Below are 22200 nucleotides of genomic sequence, written 5' to 3'. Positions count from 1 at the left end.
GTGCAAACTCCTTGTAGACTGTGACCCGGGGCCAGGATGAAACCCGGATCCCCATCACACAGGCACACAGCCACTGTACCACCATGATCCCCCAGAATTTTATACATTTAGAATAATCTTCATTATTGTCACAAGTAGGCTTACCTTACTTTAACATTGCAATTGAGTCACTGTGAAAATCCCCTGGTAGTAACACTTATTCAGGTATACAGAAGGAGAATTCAGAATGTCCAACTCCCCTAACAAGCACGTCTTTCGGGACTTGTGGGAGGAAACCCATACAGACACTGGGAGAACGTGAAGACTCTGCGCAGATAGTGTCCCAAGTAGGAATTGAACCCGGGACCCTGGCGCTGTGATGCAGCAGTGCTAACCACTGTGCCACCCATAAAACAGTTCAGCTCAATCTTCTCAGATTAAAGAAGCTGAAGCGCCCAACGTGGGTCTTGCACCCACGGCCCTGGGATTAAGACTCCCATGCTCTACCGACTGAGCTAGCCGGGCTGCTTTTCATAATTTCATTTTTGTCTCCCCTCAGTCTTTTCTGTTCCAAAAAAAACAGCCTCAGTTTATCCAAACTTTCCTCAGAGCAAACATTGTCAATTTCTGGCTGATGTTGTTAAATCTCCTCTGTACTCTCTTTAGTGCAGTCTTCCTGTGCAGAGGAATCTAGCTCTGGCCTAACTAGTCCTGTCCTGCCATTTATCATGTAATCCTTTGCCTTGTTTCCCCTCCAGCTTTCTTCCTCACTATCAAGTGTTTAATCATTTTTGTGTCACATGTAAACTTGTTATTCATGTTCCTACATTTACTTTCAAATCAATGATGTAACCAGGAGTGAAGGGCCCAGTACTGATTCCTTCGAAACCGGCACTGGAAACAGCCCTTTGATTTTCTCTCTTCTTTATGGGATGTGAGTGTCACTGGCAGCCCAGCTTGGTTGCCCATTCCTAATTGCCCTTAAATTGAGTGGCTTGCTAGACAATTTCAGAGTGCAATTCAGAATTAACCAGTTGAGTTGGCCAGATCAGGTAATACCGGTGCCGACTCGATGGGCTGAATGGTCCCCTTCTGCACTGCAGATTCTGTGACTAATTCCGACCTAGGGTCACTTTTGAAGTTTGTACATTCTTCCTGTCTATACATTGATTTCCTCCGGATGCACTGGTTTCCTCCTGCAGTCCACAGATGTGCCGGTTAGATGGATTGGCTGTGTTAAATTGTCACTGGAGGGGTTGTGGGGATAGGGTGGGGAATTCGCCAAGGTAGGATGCTCTTTCAGAGGGTTGTTGCAGACTCGATGGGCTAAATGGCCTCCTTCTGCATTGAGGGGATTCCATGATTCTACATTTGATCCAATGATGTGTTCACTCACACACACTGCAGCCTGACTCTTATTAAGGGAACAGACACTGTTTGTTACTCTCAAAGTGAGTGAATCCTTTGCTGTTTCCCCTCTGGGCCCCATCTCCACTATTATTGTCTGATTGTCCCACTGAGACTCTCACTTATTATTGGACAATCAGTGAGTCAGCCTGAGCCTGTGGCCGCTCTCACCATCTGGTACCGTCACAATGCCCAGGTGATTGATGGCAGCTCACGACCAATAGGAAGAGGAGGGGTGGGACTGGAAGACTGACCTGGAGCTGCTGGTCCTCCAAGCAATTGGAGTGAATGAGGGGCGGGGTCCTCGAACAGGCGCCGGAATGTGGCAACTAGGGGCTTTTCACAGTAACTTCATTAAAGCCTATTTGTGACAATAAGCGATTATTATTATTATTGTGCATTGCGAGCCTGGACCGGATGCCAACTCTCCCGGATTGACTGACTGGAGTAACCAGGATTTTATTTGAATAATTTGTGGGTGTCACTGGCTGGGCCAACATTTATTACCCATCCCTGTGGATCTGGAGTCACATGTAGGCCAGACCAGGTAAGGATAAAATATTTCCTTCACTGAAGGACATGAGTGAACCAGATGGGTCTTTGCAACAATCAGCAATGGTTTCATGGTCATCAGTAAACTTTCAATGAATTCAAATTTTACCTTCTGCCTTGGTGAGATTCATACCTGGGTGTCGAGAAAATCATTGGGAGAGTAAAAATTATTTGTGTGACTCTGGGACATGATTAGGACAGTAAAAATATTAATTGTAGGTCTCTGGAAAATCATTAGGACAGTAAAAAGGATGCTGTTTTGTAAGCCGTATGTTTTGAGATGACCTGAGGTTATGAGAATGTTGAAATCCTTCATTTAAAATGGGTAAAACTGGGGCTTAATATTTATCCTAAATAGCTATCTTTTACCTATTAGGTGTGTTAGGAAATAGGTGACTTCTACACCCGAGCTTTATAAAGATTCACAGGATAGAATTAGAACCATAGAATTCCTATAGTGCAGAAGGAGGCCATTCAGCCCATCGAGTCTGCACTGATTCTCTGAAAGGGCACCCTGCCTAGGCCCACACCCCTACCCTGTCCCTGTAACCCCATAGCCCCACCTAACCTACACATCCCTGGACACTAAGGGGCAATTTATCAAGGCCAATCCACCTAACTTGCCCTTCTTTGGGATGTTGGAGGAAACCTGAGCACCGGGTGGAAACCCACGCAGACACGGGAGAAAGTGCAAACTCCACACAGACAGTCACCAAGGCCGGAATTGAACCCAGGTCCCTGGCACCGTGAGGCAGCAGTGCTAACCACCGTGCCACCAGGGGCATAGTTTCCTGTCAATATTACTCTTGATGAAGCTCAGATCGAATTTGCTTTGCGAACTACTCTCTTAATATGTCTTGTAGATATACAAAATCCCTCTTCACCTCTTTCTCTCTCCTCCCAAAGAGGTCAGTTGGGTTTTTGTGACAATCCAGCAGTTTTCTTGGTCACTTTTTCCCAGTGTCGGCCCCACAAATGACCAGATTCATTCAGCTCAATTTCACAACCTGCCTTTGTGTTTTTGTGGGTTCTCTCTCACTCTCTAATTTTTCTTTTTAATCAGTTTCACAGGGTGTTCGAAGGGGAGGCTTCAAAGTCCGAAAACTCAAACCAAGCATCACATCAGGATCTGACAGATTCCTCAATTTATCATATCCTGAATATCAGCAGATTTTGAATATGGAAGGAAAAAGCATCGTTCACAGTGGGGAGAAACCGTACATGTCATCAGGCCCCATGAGACAGAAATGCAGCCGCACTGAGGAGAAACTGTGGAAATGTGCGGACTGTGGGAAAGGATTCACTTACCCATCCAGCCTGGAAACTCATCGACGCAGTCACACTGGGGAGAGACCGTTCACCTGCTCCACGTGTGGGAAGGGATTTACTCAGTTATCGGCCCTGCGGAATCACCAGCGAGTTCACACTGGGGAGAGACCATTCACCTGCTCCGAGTGTGGGAAGGGATTTACTAAGTCATCCGGCCTGCTGAAACACCAGCGAGTTCACACTGGGGAGAGACCGTTTCAATGTCCAGACTGCGGGAAGTACTACAAAAGTTCTGGGAATCTAATGTGCCATCAACGTATTCACACTGACGTGAAACCATTTAGGTGCTCTCACTGCAGGACTGGGTTCAGACACTCATCTCACCTCACTGTACATCAGCGAATTCACACTGGGGAGAGGCCATTCACCTGCTCCAAGTGTGGAAACAGATTCACTCAGTTATCCCACCTGCTGAATCATCAGCGAGTTCACACTGATGAGAGACCGTTTCAATGTCCAGACTGTGGGAAGTGCTACAAAAGTTCTGGGAATCTAATGTACCATCAACGTGTTCACACTGATGAGAAACCGTTCAGGTGCTCTCACTGTGGGACTGGATTCAGACAATCATCACAGCTCATTGTACATCAGCGAATTCACACTGGAGAGAGGCCATTCGCCTGCTCTCAGTGTGGGAAGGGATTCACTCAGTCATCCTCCCTGCAGAGACACCAACGAAGCCACAAGTAACCATAATGATTGGGTTTTGCTGTTCCTCACATTCAGGACTGAACCATGTTCATTTAGGTCTCTTTCTGCTGATAACAATTCCAGCCCATTTACAGGGACTAATATTCTGGCTAAAAGTCAAATAAATTAGATTTGTGTTAAATACGCAGTGTGTTGAAACTTTGTTTTTGAACAAACAATTTTAATGAGGTATTTTCCGGCATTGTAAACAGTAGAATTACAGAACATGAAAACAAAAGGACTGTACAGTAACAAAGTACATAGTGCAATTGCAGTAGCCCACCCCACCCAGATCTGCCTAGATTACCCCCTATACCACATTACCCTAAACCCCCCCACCCAGCTGACAATTAATTATCCGCAAAGAAGTCAATGAATGGTTGCCACCTCCGGGCGAACCCTAATAACGACCCTCTCAAGGTGAACTTGATTTTCTCAAAGCTCAGGAAACTCATCATGTCTGACAGCCAGGTTTCCGACTTCGGAGGCTTTGAGTCCCTCCAAGCTAGAAGTATCCGTCTCCGGGCTACCAGGGAAGCAAAGGCCAAAACGTGGGCCTCTTTCTCCCCCTGGACTTCCAGGGCCACTGAAACCCCAAAAATCGCCACCTCTGGACTCATTGCCACCCTCGTGTTCAATACTCTGGACATGACGCCCTCGAATCCCTGCCAGTATCTCCTCAGTTTTGGACATGCCCAAAACATGTGGACATGGTCTGCCGGTCCTCTCAGACACTTTATATATCTGTCCTCCACGCCGAAGAATCTGCTCATCTGGGACACTATCATGTGGACCCGGTGGATGACCTTAAATTGAATCAGGCCAGGCCTGGCACATGTTGCAGTCCAATTAACCCTGCTCAGCGCGTCGGCCCACAGGCCTTCCTCAATTTCCCCTCCTAACACCTCCCATTTATGCCTCAGCTCCTCGGTCTGCGTCTCCTCTGTCCCCATGAGCTTCTTGTAAATATCCGAGACACTTCCCTCCCCCAACCATCCTCTCGACACAACTCTATCTTGGATCCCCCTCAGTGGCACAAGTGGAAAAGATAGCACCTGCCTGCGCCCCCAGACTGGTACCCCTAGCCCTACATGAGGTTGCCTCCACCCGCTCCCAAGCTGACCCTCCTCCCACCACCCACTTCCTTATCATGGCTACGTGAGTCGCCCAATAATAGTTGCTGAAATTCGGCAGTGCAAGCCCCCCTTCCCTCTGGTTCCGCTCGAGCATCACCCTCTTCACTCGCAGGGACTTGCCCGCCCACACAAAGCCCAAAATGATCTTGCTTACCCTCTTAAAAAAGGAACGTGGAATGAAAATGGGGAGACACGAACACGAATAAGAACCTCGGGAGGACCATCATTTTAACTGTCTGTACTCTCCCAGCTAACGACAGCGGGAGCGCGTCCCACCTCCAGAACTCCCCTCGCATTTGATCTACCAGCCAGGACAGGTTCAGCTTGTGCAGTCGACCCCAATCCCGCGCCACTTGTATTCCCAGGTACCTGAAACTTTCCCAACTAACCGGAACAGCAGCTCCCTCAACCGGTCCCCTTGGCCCCTCTGCTGAACTACAAATATTTCACTTTTTGTCATATTCAATTTGTACCCCGATAACCGGCTGAATTCCCCCAGGGTCGCCTGATTCCGTCCATCCCCACCATCGGGTCCGAAACGTACAAGAGCAGGTCATCTGCGTACTATGAAACCCCCCCCCCCCCCCACCCCCTCGAACCAGCCCCTTCCAACCCTCTGAAGCCCTCAGAGCAATTGCCAGCGGCTCTATAGCGCAAACAGCAGTTTTAAATAGTCACAAGTCGTCCTGTTTGTCCTCACACTCGCCTCTGGGGCCTGATATAGCAGCCTGACCCAGTCGATGAAACCCACCCCAAATCCAAACCGTTCCAGCACCTCCCATAAATAGTCCCACTCTGACCGGTCAAATGCCTTCTCCGCATCCATTGCCACCACTACCTCCACCTCCTTTCCCACTGGGGACATCACGATCACATTGAGCAATCTTCTTATATTCGCCCCCAGTTGCCTACCTTTAACAAACCCGTTTGATCCTCCCTAATAACACTTGGCACACAATCCTCAATCCTGGTGGCCAAAAGCTTTGCCAGCAGTTTAGTGCCCACGTGAAGAAGGGAGATTGGCCTATAAGACCCACACGACTCTGGGTTCTTGTCCCGTTTTAAAATCAAGGAGATGGTGGCCTGCGACATTGTCTGGGGCAGCACCCCTCTGTCCCTTGCCTCATTAAAAACCTTGACCAGCAGCGGCCCCAATATCCTGGAGAACCTTTTATAAATTTCTACCGGGTACCCATCCGGCCCCGGGGCCTTACCTGACTGTATGGCCTTTAAGTCCTCAAATATCTCCTCAGCTCCGATCGGGGAGCCCAGCCCTTCTATTAGCTCCTTACCCACTTTTGGGAATGTCAGGCCATCTAAGAAGCGTCTCATCCCCTTTGGCCCTGCGGGGGGCTCCGAGCTATAGAGTTTGCTATAAAAGTCCTTGAAAGCCCTGTTCACACCCGCCGCATCCCCCACCAAGTTACTGCCTCCATCCACCACTTTACCTATTGCCCTAGCCGCCTCCCTCTTTCTGAGCTGCTGGGCCAGCATCCTGCTGGCTTTCTCTCCATGTTCATATACCGTACCCCTCACCTTTCTGAGCTGCTGGGCCAGCATCCTGCTGGCTTTCTCTCCATGTTCATATACCGTACCCCTCACCTTTCTGAGCTGCTGGGCCAGCATCCTGCTGGCTTTCTCTCCATGTTCATATACCGCACCCCTCGACTTTCTGAGCTGCTCCACTGCCTTACCCGTGGACACCACCCCAAACTCCGCCTGCAGCCTCCTCCGTTCCCTCCAGAGCTCCGCACTCGGGGTCCCCGCATACCTCCTGTCAATCTGCAGGATCTCCGCTAACAGTCGGTCCGTTTCTGCCCTGTCCATCTTGTCCCTGTGAGCCCGGATTGAAATCAGCTCCCCTCTCACCACTGCCTTGAGCGCCTCCCACACCACCGCTGCTGAGACTTCCCCTGTATCGTTGACCTGCAGGTAGTTTTGTGTACACTTCCTCACCCTCTCGCACACCCCTTCGTCCGCCAGCAGTCCCACATCCAGCCTTCACTGCGATGCTGGAACCTCTCTACACTAACCTGTAGCTCGACCCAATGTGGGGCATGGGCGGAAATGGCGATTGCCGAATACTGAACATCCACCACCCCTGTCAGTAAATCCCTACTCAGTATTTTAAAAAATCGATCCGAGAGAATACCCGATGGACGTGCGAGAAAAGGAGAACTCCTTCCCTGTCAGCCTTCCAAACCTCCACGGACTGAACCCCACACCCCCCCCACCCTCTCCCCCAATCTATTCCATGAACTCCCTCAGCTCTTTTCCCATTGCTGACACTCTGCCTGTTTTTGAGCACGACCGGTCCAGGCCTGGGTCCATAACTTTATTGAAGTTCCTTCCCATAACCAGCTTGTGGGAATCCAGGTCAGGTATCTTCCCCAGCACCCTCTTTATGAAATCCACATCATCCCAGTTTGGCGCATATATGTTGACCAGGACCACCTTCCTCCCTTCCAGCTTACCGCTAACCATAATGTAGCAAACTCCCCCCTCCCCCTGTCCGAAACAATACTACCCACCTCAAACTGCACCTCGCTTGTTCACCAGAATCGCGACCCCCCCCTGGTCATAGTATCTAGCCCTGAGTGGAATACCTGACTAACCCAGCTCTTCCTCAACCTAAGCTGGTCCGCTACCTTCAGGTGCGTCTCCTGCAACATTATCACGTCCATCTTTAGAGCCCTAAGATGCGCAAACACCTTTGCCCTCTTCACCGGCCCGTTTAGCCCCCTAACGTCCCACGTGACCAGCCTATTTGGGGGGCACCCCCCCCCCCCCCCCTTGCCGGTCAGCCATCCCCTTTCCTGGGCCTGCCCCCAGCCCCTGTCCCGTGCCTCTGTAGCCCCGCCGCCTGGCAGCGCCCATCCCTGACCTCTTCTCCGCTTCTAAAATCAAGTCCCTCCCTTGTCAGCCGAACAACCCCCACCCCCCTCCCAGCAACAACACTCTGTAACCTAACCCCATCCCTAATCTGATTATAATGATGTTGGTCCTCATGCGTAACCGGCCATCTTGTCCGCTGCTGCAGCCAACACCCAGCTCGAGCCTGTCTTTTTGTTTGTTCCTTTTCAATCCCTTCGGGCTCTCTGTTCCAGAAACCAGTATAGATACAACAGACCCTTGTTCGCTGTTTCTTCAAGTCCAGCACTGAAAAACGCAAAAAAAGTTGGGGGGGGGGGGAAGGTCCGAATGTCCAGCCAGAGCGAGAGCCACCAAATGTGTGACTTACTCCCACATAGTCGCCACCGGAAGTTTTCGAAAAGGTTTTTTTTTTCAGAAACATCAAATTAATCACCCAACACGCAACTCAAAATGATGATCCTGAGATTAAAGCCTCATTATCTACCCGTTCAACTCCATGGACTGTGACAAATCTCCCTCCACAAACGCTTACCTCACTATATCCAGCCTAAGGAGCTGGACACAAATAAAGTCTCATTGAGATTTCAGCCCTATCACAGTTGGGATTTGGGAAAATTGTTGTCATAGAATCATAGAATCAGAATTTACAGTGCAGAAGGAGGTCATTTGGGCCATCAAGTCTTCACTGGCCCTTGTAAGGAGCACCCCACTTAAACCCACGCTGTCGATGAATTATGTTTCTTTCTGTATGTTACAGTGCCACACTGAAATGCTTCGGAGAAATTTCGATCACATTACCACTTGCTGTGTTCCAGGCAACATTCAGACATGTTAAATGTTGCATTTTAGCATTGGAACGCCCAAGGGAAATGCACGTTCCAATGCAGTATGTGAGACCACAGAGCTTTTGTTAGATTTAAACTCCCTGACCACAAAATCTTGAAGAATAGTTGTACATATGTGGGTTAAGTACATATGCACAATTGCTTTCCAATTGGTTGTCAGGGGTTCCAATGGGCAAATATTAACTGATTGCACATATCCATGGTGGGTCATTTACCCAGCATTCCTGGCAGTGGAGAAAGCCCCCTATCTACAATACAGGGGACCGGGATGCGTGCGCAGTCTCACACAGTTTGGAGCATGCACAGAGTGAGGGATGACGCTGAACAGAGGTTGGTTTGTTGCTCGGCCGCCGGTGAGAGGCGGCGGAGGGGAAGCGGCGGGTGGGTGGAGAGGGTTCATTAACACTCAGTGTGGGCCACAAACCCCGAATAACAACCTGCAGGTCCCGCGGTTCCAGCTCCCAGACTTTCCCCCGGAAATAGGCCCAGATTAAAGGCCACCATCTTCATTCCGTGGCGAACACGGTGTCTGAGGGGCCATGGTGGTGACGCAGAGAGTGGGCGGGGCTTCTGGGTCCTAGTGACCAGGAGAGAAAATGATTGTATCGCTGATTTTGTTCTCGCTCTGCCCAGAACTGCATCCAGGCAGAGGCGAGGAAGTGGGGGGTAGGGTGGGGGATCTTGGAGTTGATGAAATAAAGGGTGAGATGGGTTTGAATTCAGCCCAGGGAGGAGAGAATGTGTGCGGGCAGGGATTTACAGCTTTTGGGGAAAAAAGACAGGAAAAATATTCCATAGAACCTAGACTTGGCTTTTCTGTGTTTCTGTGCTCCACACTTGTTGTGGAAAATTTTGTAATCTGCATTTCCAGGCTATTGGAAGGGGAGGATGACTGGAAGGAACATCATTGCAAGATCTGACAAGATTTATCCAGATCTGAATATTTTTTTAAGAAAGAAGGATCTGAATATCATTGGCCTTTGAATGTGGAAGGAGAAACATTTGGTTGTTCTGTCCGTGGGAGAAGATTTCAAACACCAGTGTGTTTGGAAATGAACCGACACACGTACACCTGAGAGACAGTGTTCCAGTGAACTGACTGTGGAAAGAGCTTTAACCAGTTCACAGTCTCTAAAAAATCACACCATTCACAGTGAGGAGAAACTGTACATGTGTTCTCTGTTGATAAGATTTCAATCGATCATCTAACCTGCAAAGACAGGAAGATACAGGCACCATGGAGAAACTGTGGAAATGTGATGACTATGGGAAAGGATACAATTATCCATCCCGGCTGGAATACCATCGACGCTCTCACACTGGGGAGAAGCCGTGGAACTGTGGGGATTGTGGTAAACTATTCAATTCTCAATACCAGCTGGCAAACCATCAACGCAGTCATACTGGGGAGAGGCCATTCACCTGTTCTCTGTGTGGGAAGGGATTTACCCAGTCAGCCTGTCTCATGTCACACCAGCGATTTCACACGGAGGAGAGGCCCTTCAGCTGCACCGACTGTGGAAAGAGGTTCAGGCATTCATCCCATTCAGTAAACACCAACGTGTTCACACAGGGGAGAGACTGTTCACCTGTTCAGTATGTGGGAAGGGATTCACTCAGTCAGCCAACCTGGTGGTACACAAGCGAATTCATACTGGGGAAAGGCCATTTAGCTGCACTTCCTGTGGAAAGAGGTTAAGGTCGTCATCTGAACTCACTGAACATCAGCGAGTTCACACAGGGGAAGAAACCATTCACTTGCTCTGTGTGCGGGAAGAGATTCGCTCAGTCATCCCACTGCCTGACACACCAGCGAGTTCACACTGAGGAGAGGCCGTTCACCTGCTCTTCCTGTGGAAAGAGGTTCAGGCATTCGGGCAACCTCAAAGCACACCAGCGGGTTCACACAGGAGAGAGACCGTTCACCTGCTCTGTGTGTGGCAAAGGGTTCCATTGGCTATCCAGCCTGCTGACACATCAGCGAGTTCATAAACAACTGCAGGGGTTGGGTTCTGCTGTTATTACTGCTGTTAATCACATCCAGGATTGATAGTCTGACAATAATGTGTTTGTTTTTGCTGATGTTAACAACCCTAAAACAAGCTGGAGTTTCATATACTGGAGATGTTGTCACTGGTTTTCGAGCCTTGCAGTGTCTCTTTTTAAAAACACCATCAGCGATCAGAGCTCTCAACATGATTCTGTTTATAATAAAATTCTAAACTTTTACTTCAACCTTAACTGACCTCCAGGAAAAGCAGATTACAAAATGTTTGTAAAATCTACAAATCAACATCTGAAAGGCTCCACTGACCAACATCTCCAATTATAAAGTGCTGATTAATTCATGCCGACAGTTCTCACTGACTTACACATTGCACACATTTCTGTCATCAAATTAAATGATCGAGATATGGGAAACAAACCAGTAACATTTTTCACACACATCAATAAAAGCTTCAACTATCAACATTGATATTGATGAAGTTTGGAAGGTGCTGAGTTGAATAATTTCTGACACAGCAGCAGCAACATTTGGTAAAGGTGGAACCCACACACAAACTGGTTTGAGACCCACTCAGTACAGATGGACAAGGGCTGCTTCATTATTTGAGGAGTTGCGAATGGTGCTGAACATTGTGCAGTCATCCACAAACATTCCCACTTCTGACCTTCTGATGAAGGCAGATCATTGATGAAGCAGCTGAAAATGGTTGGGCTGAGGACACTACCCTGAGGAATGCCTGCAGTGATGTCCTGGAGCTGAAATGGTTGGCCTCCAACCACCACAACCATCGTCCTTTGTGCCAGGTACGACTCCAACCAGCGGAGAGTGTTCCCCCTGATTCCCATTGAGTCCAGATTAGCTGGGGCTCCTTGATGCCAGACTCGGTCAAATGTTGCCTTGATGTCAAGGGCAGACACTCTCACCTCACCTCTGGCATTCAGCGCTTTTATCCATGTTTGAACCAAGGCTGTAATGCCTGCAGGAAGACATCAATAGACTGATCAGTGGGCCAGAAAAGTAGCAAACTGAGGTCAATCCAGAGAAGCGTGGGATAATAAATACATTTGGGGAGGACAAACACGGCAAAGGGAAAGAATATGAATTGTATGACAGTGAGGTGTAGAGGGACAGAACGGCATTAGAGTGCATGTCTACAGGGACTTCCGGTGACGTCGGGCGGGAGGCAGCCGCACGTTGGAGGGCTCCCGTTCAGGTACGGTATTGTCGGGGTGTAACGCCCGGTCCTAAGGAAAGCGGAGGCAGCAAAAGTCAGGAGACAACACAGGAAGGGGAAATGTCAAAAGGTCAGCAAAATAACAGCCGTGAAAAAAGCGGCTGAAAGTCGGTCAGGGAGTGGAAAGGTCAACGTGGGGTCATAAAAGAAAATGGAGGCTGGAGTACCAGGGGAGGCCGCATTGGTTACGGCTGAAGAAATAACTAAGGTGATGGCCGTGGAAGTCAAAAGGCAGTTTACAAAACACGTGGAGGCAACGAGGAAGGAGATGGGGGCGGTTTTGAAAGTGCAGGTGGAGTAGATTTCCCCGGTGAGGACGGCGGTGGCGAGCGCAGTGGCAGAGGTGAGGGAGCAAGGCGAGGCGCTGAAGATAGTGTAAGAGACATTACTGCAGCAGGGTGATCAACTTACCTCGATGGGGAAGGAGATGCGGAAGGTGACGGAAATCAACAAGGATCTGTGAGGCAAAATGGAAGACCTGGAAAACAGTTCCAGGCAACAGAATTTGAGGATTGTGGGGCTGCCCGAAGGAGTGGAAAGACCGAGGCTGACTGAGTATTTTGCCACGATGTTGGCAAAGCTATTGGTGAGGGGGAGGATCCCTCCCGATGTGAGCTGGATCAGGCTCATCAGTCGTTCAGGCCTGTACCAAAGGCGAGTGAGCCGCCAAGAGTACCGACTCTGTGCTTCCGTAGGTACAGTGTAAAGGAGACGATCCTGTGCTGGGCCAAGCAGAAGCAGATGGTGCAGTGGGCTGGAGCTGGTATACACATATACCAGGACTTTACAGCGGAGCTGGCGAGGAGACGGGCTGCCTTCAAGCGGGTGAAGAGGGCACTGTACATTAGCAAGGTGCAGTGCGGCTTTGTGTATCCAGCGAAGCTGAGGGTGACCTACAAGTTCAAGGACTTTTATTTTGGGACGGCGGAAGCAGCGGAGGAGTTTGCGAAGGCAGAAGGACTGTGGCAGAATTGAGAAATGGTCATGTACCGATGTAGTCTCATGACTGTATTCTTCTTTTATTTTGTTTCACTGCGTGCTGGTGTATGGGCTATAGGAGCCAACGTTGTATATATTTGGACAAGGGAAGAAATGGGACTTTCAGTCGTAATGTGGGTTCTTTGGGGTGTGGGTGTGTATGCGGGGTTTGTGTGCTAAAGGGGATCGTTGTTGATGTTAAGGGGATTGACTTTGTATTTGTTACCGTTTACTGCTTGTTGGTGGGTCCCAAATTTGCTGGTCTGGGGCTTTTTCCCGGGAACCGTCGCAGGCTAATGGCTGCCATCTTGATTCAAGGAGTACAGGGAGAAGTCTTACACCAGGTTAAAGTCCAACAGGTTTGTTTGGAATCACTAACTTTCGGAACACTGCTCCTTCCTCAGGTGAATGAAGAGGTAGGTTCCTGAAACATATAAAGAAAGTCAAAGATGCAAGGCGATACTTTGAATGTGAGTCTTTGCAGGTAATGAAGCCTTTACAGATCCTGTAATTATCTGCAAAGGCTCACATTCAAAGTCAGACTTCTTACTGTGCTCACCCCAGTCCAACGCCGGCATCTCCGCATCATGGTTCAGGGAGTAGCAGAGCTCATGTACGGCCATCATGGTGAGGCAACAGGAAGTGGGTGGGGCTTCAGTGACCAGAAGAGAAAATGATTGAGTCATTAACTTCACTCTGTCTGTACAAAGGTTAGAATTGAACCAAACCAGAGTAGAGGATGGGAGAAAACTGGGAGTGGAGGAACAGAATGGTGGAGATGGGTCAATGAGTCAATAATAATCTTTATTAGAGCCACAAGTAGGCTTACATGAACACTGCAATGAAGTTACTGTGAAAAGCTCCACCTCACCACATTCCAGTGCCTTTCCGGGTACACAGAGGGAGAATTCAGAATGCCAATTAACCTAACAAGCGCGTCTTTTGGGACTTGTGGGAGGAAACTGGAGCGCCCGGAGGAAACCTACGCAGACATGGGGAGAACATGCAGACTCCGCACAGACATTGACCCAAGTGGGAATCAAACACGGGATCCTGGCGCTGTGAAGCAACAGTGCTACCCACTGTGCTACCGTGTGCCTTCACGGCTAACAGTTATTCGATTCATTAGGATCAGAATGTTACAGACATTGAATATGGAAGGAGGAATGTAAAGTCGATTCTGCCCACGGGAAAAGATTTCAAGCATTATTGTGACTGGAAAAGTGCCGATACACACACAATCAAGTGAGTGTTCCAGTGAACTGACTGTGAAAAGAGCTTCACCCAGTTACAGAAACAGCCTGCAGAAAGATCATACATAGGGTAAGTCAGCGGGAGATATTTGGCAGATAAAGTATAATTTGGGGAAAGAGTGAAGTTGTCCCATGTTGGGAATAATAATAATAATTTAAATCGAGAGACTGCAGAATACCACAGTAGAGAAAGTTCTGTGTGTCCTTGTACATGGACCACAAGTGTATTTATTACCTCACACTCCTCCAGATTGATCTCCATTTGCTTCTTTGCTGCCCAGCTGATCAGTCTACTGATATCTTCCTGTAGTCTCCAACTTTATTCCTCACTGTCAACCACAAGACTGCAAATGTTTCAACCATGTCCCTTTGTTAAAGTCTAAATCATTCATATATAACACACAAAGCAGGGAATCTTGTCCTGAACAATTCAGAACTCCGCTTGAAACAGTCTTCTGATCACAAAAATACCTCTGGACCAATCCCCTTTGCTTCCTGCTGCTCCAGCTGATGACATTCCAGCATAATGGAAGTGCCCTGGTTTTCCCACGTGGAACTGGATGTGTATTCCACAGGGCTGGGATGTGCTGTCATGTCTTTATTTATTTCATTATTAACTGACTGAAGTAAATAAACTTCAGAATAAAACAAATATTCAGCAGATACGCACCAATCATTATCCTGAAGTCACCGTATTTTTATAGGAAGTTAACTGTTTGCCAAACCTCATTATCTAAATGCCTCAGATTTTTATTTACTGAAAAATTCAGATTAGGTCACTGTTCAGTCACTTGTTATTTAGCTTCCTCTTCACCCCTAGATTTGATTTATTAAACACAGACTGTAATTAAAAGATTAATTTCAGTTTTAAGCTATTTAACGAATTTGGTTTTCATTTATAGTTGATTCCAGCAGTAACCAGAACTGTGTTCAGTCCTCTAGCTGTGCACGAACAAGTATTTTATGAAGTTTTAACATTATCTCCCTGCTCTTATATTCTGGTCCTGCGACAAGAAAGGCAAGTGTCCCAAATGCCTTCTGGACCACCTGATCTACCTGTCCAGCCACCTTCAGGGATCTGTGGATATGTTCTCCAAGGTCTCTCTGTTTCCCAACACTTCTCAGCATCATCCCATTTATTGGTCATTATTGGTCATATGAATTATGTTTCTTTCTGTATGTTACAGTGCCACACTGAAATGCTTCGGAGAAATTTCGATCACATTACCACTTGCTGTGTTCCAGGCTACATTCAGACATGTTAAATGTTGCATTTTAGCATTGGAACGCCCAAGGGAAATGCACGTTCCAATGCAGTATGTGAGACCACAGAGCTTTTGTTAGATTTAAACTCCCTGACCACAAAATCTTGAAGAATAGTTGTACATATGTGGGTTAAGTACATATGCACAATTGCTTTCCAATTGGTTGTCGGGGTTCCAATGGGCAAATATTAACTGATTGCACATATCCATGGTGGGTCATTTACCCAGCATTCCTGGCAGTGGAGAAAGCCCCCTATCTACAATACAGGGGACCGGGATGCGTGCGCAGTCTCACACAGTTTGGAGCATGCACAGAGTGAGGGATGACGCTGAACAGAGGTTGGTTTGTTGCTCGGCCGCCGGTGAGAGGCGGCGGAGGGGAAGCGGCGGGTGGGTGGAGAGGGTTCATTAACACTCAGTGTGGGCCACAAACCCCGAATAACAACCTGCAGGTCCCGCGGTTCCAGCTCCCAGACTTTCCCCCGGAAATAGGCCCAGGATTAAAGGCCACCATCTTCATTCCGTGGCGAACACGGTGTCTGAGGGGCCATGGTGGTGACGCAGAGAGTGGGCGGGGCTTCTGGGTCCTAGTGACCAGGAGAGAAAATGATTGTATCGCTGATTTTGTTCTCGCTCTGCCCAGAACTGCATCCAGGCAGAGGCGAGGAAGTGGGGGGTAGGGTGGGGGATCTTGGAGTTGATGAAATAAAGGGTGAGATGGGTTTGAATTCAGCCCAGGGAGGAGAGAATGTGTGCGGGATAGGGATTTACAGCTTTTGGGGAAAAAAGACAGGAAAAATATTCCATAGAAACTAGACTTGGCTTTTCTGTGTTTCTGTGCTCCACACTTGTTGTGGAAAATTTTGTAATCTGCATTTCCAGGCTATTGGAAGGGGAGGATGACTGGAAGGAACATCATTGCAAGATCTGACAAGATTTATCCAGATCTGAATATTTTTTTAAGAAAGAAGGATCTGAATATCATTGGCCTTTGAATGTGGAAGGAGAAACGTTTGGTTGTTCTGTCCGTGGGAGAAGATTTCAAACACCAGTGTGTTTGGAAAAGAACCGACACACGTACACCTGAGAGACAGTGTTCCAGTGAACTGACTGTGGAAAGAGCTTTAACCAGTTCACAGTCTCTAAAAAATCACACCATTCACAGTGAGGAGAAACTGTACATGTGTTCTCTGTTGATAAGATTTCAATCGATCATCTAACCTGCAAAGACAGGAAGATACAGGCACCATGGAGAAACTGTGGAAATGTGATGACTATGGGAAGGGATACAATTATCCATCCCGGCTGGAATACCATCGACGCTCTCACACTGGGGAGAAGCCGTGGAACTGTGGGGATTGTGGTAAACTATTCAATTCTCAATACCAGCTGGCAAACCATCAACGCAGTCATACTGGGGAGAGGCCATTCACCTGTTCTCTGTGTGGGAAGGGATTTACCCAGTCAGCCTGTCTCATGTCACACCAGCGATTTCACACGGAGGAGAGGCCCTTCAGCTGCACCGACTGTGGAAAGAGGTTCAGGCATTCATCCCATTCAGTAAACACCAACGTGTTCACACAGGGGAGAGACTGTTCACCTGTTCAGTATGTGGGAAGGGATTCACTCAGTCAGCCAACCTGGTGGTACACAAGCGAATTCATACTGGGGAAAGGCCATTTAGCTGCACTTCCTGTGGAAAGAGGTTAAGGTCGTCATCTGAACTCACTGAACATCAGCGAGTTCACACAGGGGAGAAACCATTCACTTGCTCTGTGTGCGGGAAGAGATTCGCTCAGTCATCCCACTGCCTGACACACCAGCGAGTTCACACTGAGGAGAGGCCGTTCACCTGCTCTTCCTGTGGAAAGAGGTTCAGGCATTCGGGCAACCTCAAAGCACACCAGCGGGTTCACACTGGAGAGAGACCGTTCACCTGCTCTGTGTGTGGCAAAGGGTTCCATTGGCTATCCAGCCTGCTGACACAGTCAGCAACTTCATAAACAACTGCAGGGGTTGGGTTCTGCAGTTATTTCTGCTGTTAATCACATCCAGGATTGATAGTCTGACAATAATGTGTTTGTTTTTGCTGATGTTAACAACCCTAAAACAAGCTGGAGTTTCATATACTGGAGATGTTGTCACTGGTTTTCGAGCCTTGCAGTGTCTCTTTTTAAAAACACCATCAGCGATCAGAGCTCTCAACAGGATCCTGTTTATAATAAAATTCTAAACTTTTACTTCAACCTTAACTGACCTCCAGGAAAAGCAGATTACAAAATGTTTGTAAAATCTACAAATCAACATCTGAAAGGCTCCACTGACCAACATCTCCAATTATAAAGTGCTGATTAATTCATGCCGACAGTTCTCACTGACTTACACATTGCACACATTTCTGTCATCAAATTAAATGATCGAGATATGGGAAACAAACCAGTAACATTTTTCACACACATCAATAAAAGCTTCAACTATCAACATTGATATTGATGAAGTTTGGAAGGTGCTGAGTTGAATAATTTCTGACACAGCAGCAGCAACATTTGGTAAAGGTGGAACCCACACACAAACTGGTTTGAGACCCACTCAGTACAGATGGACAAGGGCTGCTTCATTATTTGAGGAGTTGCGAATGGTGCTGAACATTGTGCAGTCATCCACAAACATTCCCACTTCTGACCTTCTGATGAAGGCAGATCATTGATGAAGCAGCTGAAAATGGTTGGGCTGAGGACACTACCCTGAGGAATGCCTGCAGTGATGTCCTGGAGCTGAAATGGTTGGCCTCCAACCACCACAACCATCGTCCTTTGTGCCAGGTACGACTCCAACCAGCGGAGAGTGTTCCCCCTGATTCCCATTGAGTCCAGATTAGCTGGGGCTCCTTGATGCCATACTCGGTCAAGTACTGCCTTGATGTCAAGGGCAGACACTCTCACCTCACCTCTGGCATTCAGCGCTTTTGTCCATGTTTGAACCAAGGCTGTAATGACTGCAGGAAGACATCAATAAACTGATCAGTGGGCCAGAAAAGTAGCAAACTGAGGTCAATCCAGAGAAGCGCGGGATAATAAATACATTTGGGGAGGACAAACACGGCAAAGGGAAAGAATATGAATTGTATGACAGTGAGGTGTAGAGGGACAGAACGGCATTAGAGTGCATGTCTACAGGGACTTCCGGTGACGTCGGGCGGGAGGCAGCCGCACGTTGGAGGGCTCCCGTTCGGGTACGGCATTGTCGGGGTGTAACGCCCGGTCCTAAGGAAAGCGGAGGCAGCAAAAGTCAGGAGACAACACAGGAAGGGGAAATGTCAAAAGGTCAGCAAAATAACAGCCGTGAAAAAAGCGGCTGAAAGTCGGTCAGGGAGTGGAAAGGTCAACGTGGGGTCATAAAAGAAAATGGAGGCTGGAGTACCAGGGGAGGCCGCATTGGTTACGGCTGAAGAAATAACTAAGGTGATGGCCGTGGAAGTCAAAAGGCAGTTTACAAAACACGTGGAGGCAACGAGGAAGGAGATGGGGGCGGTTTTGAAAGTGCTGGTGGAGTAGATTTCCCCGGTGAGGACGGCGGTGGCGAGCGCAGTGGCAGGAGGTGAGGGAGCAAGGCGAGGCGCTGAAGATAGTGTAAGAGACATTACTGCAGCAGGGTGATCAACTTACCTCGATGGGGAAGGAGATGCGGAAGGTGACGGAAATCAACAAGGATCTGTGAGGCAAAATGGAAGACCTGGAAAACAGTTCCAGGCGACAGAATTTGAGGATTGTGGGGCTGCCCGAAGGAGTGGAAAGACCGAGGCTGACTGAGTATTTTGCCACGATGTTGGCAAAGCTATTGGTGAGGGGGAGGATCCCTCCCGATGTGAGCTGGATCGGGCTCATCAGTCGTTCAGGCCTGTACCAAAGGCGAGTGAGCCGCCAAGAGTATTGACTCTGTGCTTCCGTAGGTACAGTGTAAAGGAGACGATCCTGTGCTGGGCCAAGCAGAAGCAGATGGTGCAGTGGGCTGGAGCTGGTATACACATATACCAGGACTTTACAGCGGAGCTGGCGAGGAGACGGGCTGCCTTCAAGCGGGTGAAGAGGGCACTGTACATTAGCAAGGTGCAGTGCGGCTTTGTGTATCCAGCGAAGCTGAGGGTGACCTACAAGTTCAAGGACTTTTATTTTGGGACGGCGGAAGCAGCGGAGGAGTTTGCGAAGGCAGAAGGACTGTGGCAGAATTGAGAAATGGTCATGTACCGATGTAGCCTCATGACTGTATTCTTCTTTTATTTTGTTTCACTGCGTGCTGGTGTATGGGCTATAGGAGCCAACGTTGTATATATTTGGACAAGGGAAGAAATGGGACTTTCAGTCGTAATGTGGGTTCTTTGGGGTGTGGGTGTGTATGCGGGGTTTGTGTGCTAAAGGGGATTTCTAGGTTTTTCCTGGGGCTGGGCAAGGGGGAAAGAGACCCGGGCGGGGGCCTCCACGCTGGCCGGTTTAAGCAGGCCAGTGAACGGGGGTGAGGTGGGGGGAGGGGCTGTGGCCATCGGAGCCTGGCAGAACAGGGTCCGAGTGGTCTAGCCAGGGTGGATAGTTGGGGGGGGGAAGGAACCGAGGTGGGGGGGAGGATTTTTACAAGAGGAAGTGGAGGGGCGGAGTTGTGGGGGGAGGGGAGGTTTACAACTCTTGGGTGTCATTTACGGTACTCTTTTGGAGGTTGGATGGCATTGAGTGTCATTGGAGGGAGGGGGGGGGGGCTCTATAGGTTAATGGTGACCATGGGAGATTCCGGACTCCTTTCTCTTTCTCGCCTTTGTTTTTTTTCCACCGTGAGAGAGTTTGTTTTATTTGATGCAGATATTGACAGGTGGGCCGTTGGTTGGGGTGGTGGGAGGATGGGATCGTTGTTGATGTTAAGGGGATTGACTTTGTATTTGTTACCGTTTACTGCTTGTTGGTGGGTCCCAAATTTGCTGGTCTGGGGCTTTTTCCCGGGAACAGTCGCAGGCTAATGGCTGCCATCTTGATTCAAGGAGTACAGGGAGAAGTCTTACACCAGGTTAAAGTCCAACAGGTTTGTTTCGAATCACTAACTTTCGGAACACTGCTCCTTCCTCAGGTGAATGAAGAGGTAGGTTCCTGAAACATATATACAAAGTCAAAGATGCAAGGCGATACTTTGAATGTGAGTCTTTGCAGGTAATTAAGCCTTTACAGATCCTGTAATTATCTGCAACGGCTCACATTCAAAGTCAGACTTCTTACTGTGCTCACCCCAGTCCAACGCCGGCATCTCCGCATCATGGTTCAGGGAGTAGCAGAGCTCATGTACGGCCATCATGGTGAGGCAACAGGAAGTGGGTGGGGCTTCAGTGACCAGAAGAGAAAATGATTGAGTCGTTAACTTCACTCTGTCTGTACAAAGGTTAGAATTGAACCAAACCAGAGTAGAGGATGGGAGAAAACTGGGAGTGGAGGAACAGAATGGTGGAGATGGGTCAATGAGTCAATAATAATCTTTATTAGAGCCACAAGTAGGCTTACATGAACACTGCAATGAAGTTACTGTGAAAAGCTCCACCTCACCACATTCCAGTGCCTTTCCGGGTACACAGAGGGAGAATTCAGAATGCCAATTAACCTAACAAGCACGTCTTTTGGGACTTGTGGGAGGAAACTGGAGCGCCCGGAGGAAACCTACGCAGACATGGGGAGAACATGCAGACTCCGCACAGACGTTGACCCAAGCGGGAATCAAACACGGGATCCTGGCGCTGTGAAGCAACAGTGCTACCCACTGTGCTACCGTGTGCCTTCACGGCTAACAGTTATTCGATTCATTAGGATCAGAATGTTACAGACATTGAATGTGGAAGGAGGAATGTTAAGTCTATTCTGGCCATGGGAAAAGATTTCAAGTATTATTGTGACTGGAAAAGTGCCGATACACACACAATCAAGTGAGTGTTCCAGTGAACTGACTGTGAAAAGAGCTTCACCCAGTTACAGAAACAGCCTACCGAAAGATCATACATAGGGTAAGTCAGCGGGAGATATTTGGCAGATAAAATATAATTTGGGGAAAAAGTGAAGTTGTCCCGTGTTGGAAAGAATAATAATTTAAATCGAGAGACTGCAGAATACCACAGTAGAGAAAGTTCTGTGTGTCCTTGTACACAGACCACAAGTGTATTTATTACCTCACACTCCTCCAGATTGATCTCCATTTGCTTCTTTGCTGCCCAGCTGATCAGTCTACTGATATCTTCCTGTAGTCTCCAACTTTATTCCTCACTGTCAACCACAAGACTGCAAATGTTTCAACCATGTCCCTTTGTTAAAGTCTAAATCATTCATATATAACACACAAAGCAGGGAATCTTGTCCTGAACAATCCAGAACTCCGCTTGAAACAGTCTTCTGATCACAAAAATACCTCTGGACCAATCCCCTTTGCTTCCTGCTGCTCCAGCTGATGACATTCCAGCATAATGGAAGTGCCCTGGTTTTCCCACGTGGAACTGGATGTGTATTCCACAGGGCTGGGATGTGCTGTCATGTCTTTATTTATTTCATTATTAACTGACTGAAGTAAATAAACTTCAGAATAAAACAAATATTCAGCAGATACGCACCAATCATTATCCTGAAGTCACTGTA

The 22200-nt window shown here is 48.2% G+C and overlaps 1 protein-coding gene and 1 non-coding gene across 2 annotated transcripts; one reads left to right on the top strand and one right to left on the bottom strand.

The window, feature by feature from the left end:
* Positions 1–431: 431 nt before the first annotated feature.
* trnak-cuu lies at positions 432–504 on the bottom strand. The gene has a single exon. It is a non-coding gene; the product is annotated as a tRNA-Lys (tRNA).
* A 15986-nt stretch (positions 505–16490) lies between these two features.
* On the top strand, positions 16491–17553 carry LOC119961496 (gastrula zinc finger protein XlCGF49.1-like). Its single transcript, XM_038788849.1, has 2 exons — positions 16491–17021; positions 17186–17553. The coding sequence occupies exons 1-2, from the start codon at positions 16799–16801 to the stop codon at positions 17551–17553; spliced, it is 591 nt and encodes a 196-aa protein (XP_038644777.1). The 5' UTR covers positions 16491–16798.
* The last annotated feature ends 4647 nt before the right edge of the window (positions 17554–22200 follow it).

Source organism: Scyliorhinus canicula, unplaced genomic scaffold, assembly GCF_902713615.1.
Source record: "Scyliorhinus canicula unplaced genomic scaffold, sScyCan1.1, whole genome shotgun sequence".
Lineage (NCBI taxonomy): Eukaryota > Metazoa > Chordata > Chondrichthyes > Carcharhiniformes > Scyliorhinidae > Scyliorhinus > Scyliorhinus canicula.
Note: the sequence above shows the minus strand (reverse complement) of the source record. Positions and strands in the feature narration are given on the sequence as shown.

What these genes read in the sequence shown, in the direction of transcription:
- LOC119961496 (XM_038788849.1), top strand. Translation starts at nt 16,799, where the DNA reads ATGGAGAAACTGTGGAAATGTGATGACTATGGGAAGGGATACAATTAT. An exon ending in GGGATTTACCCAGTCAGCCT is followed by an intron (nt 17,022 to 17,185) that starts GTCTCATGTCAC and finishes TCACTCAGTCAG; the next exon opens with CCAACCTGGTGGTACACAAG.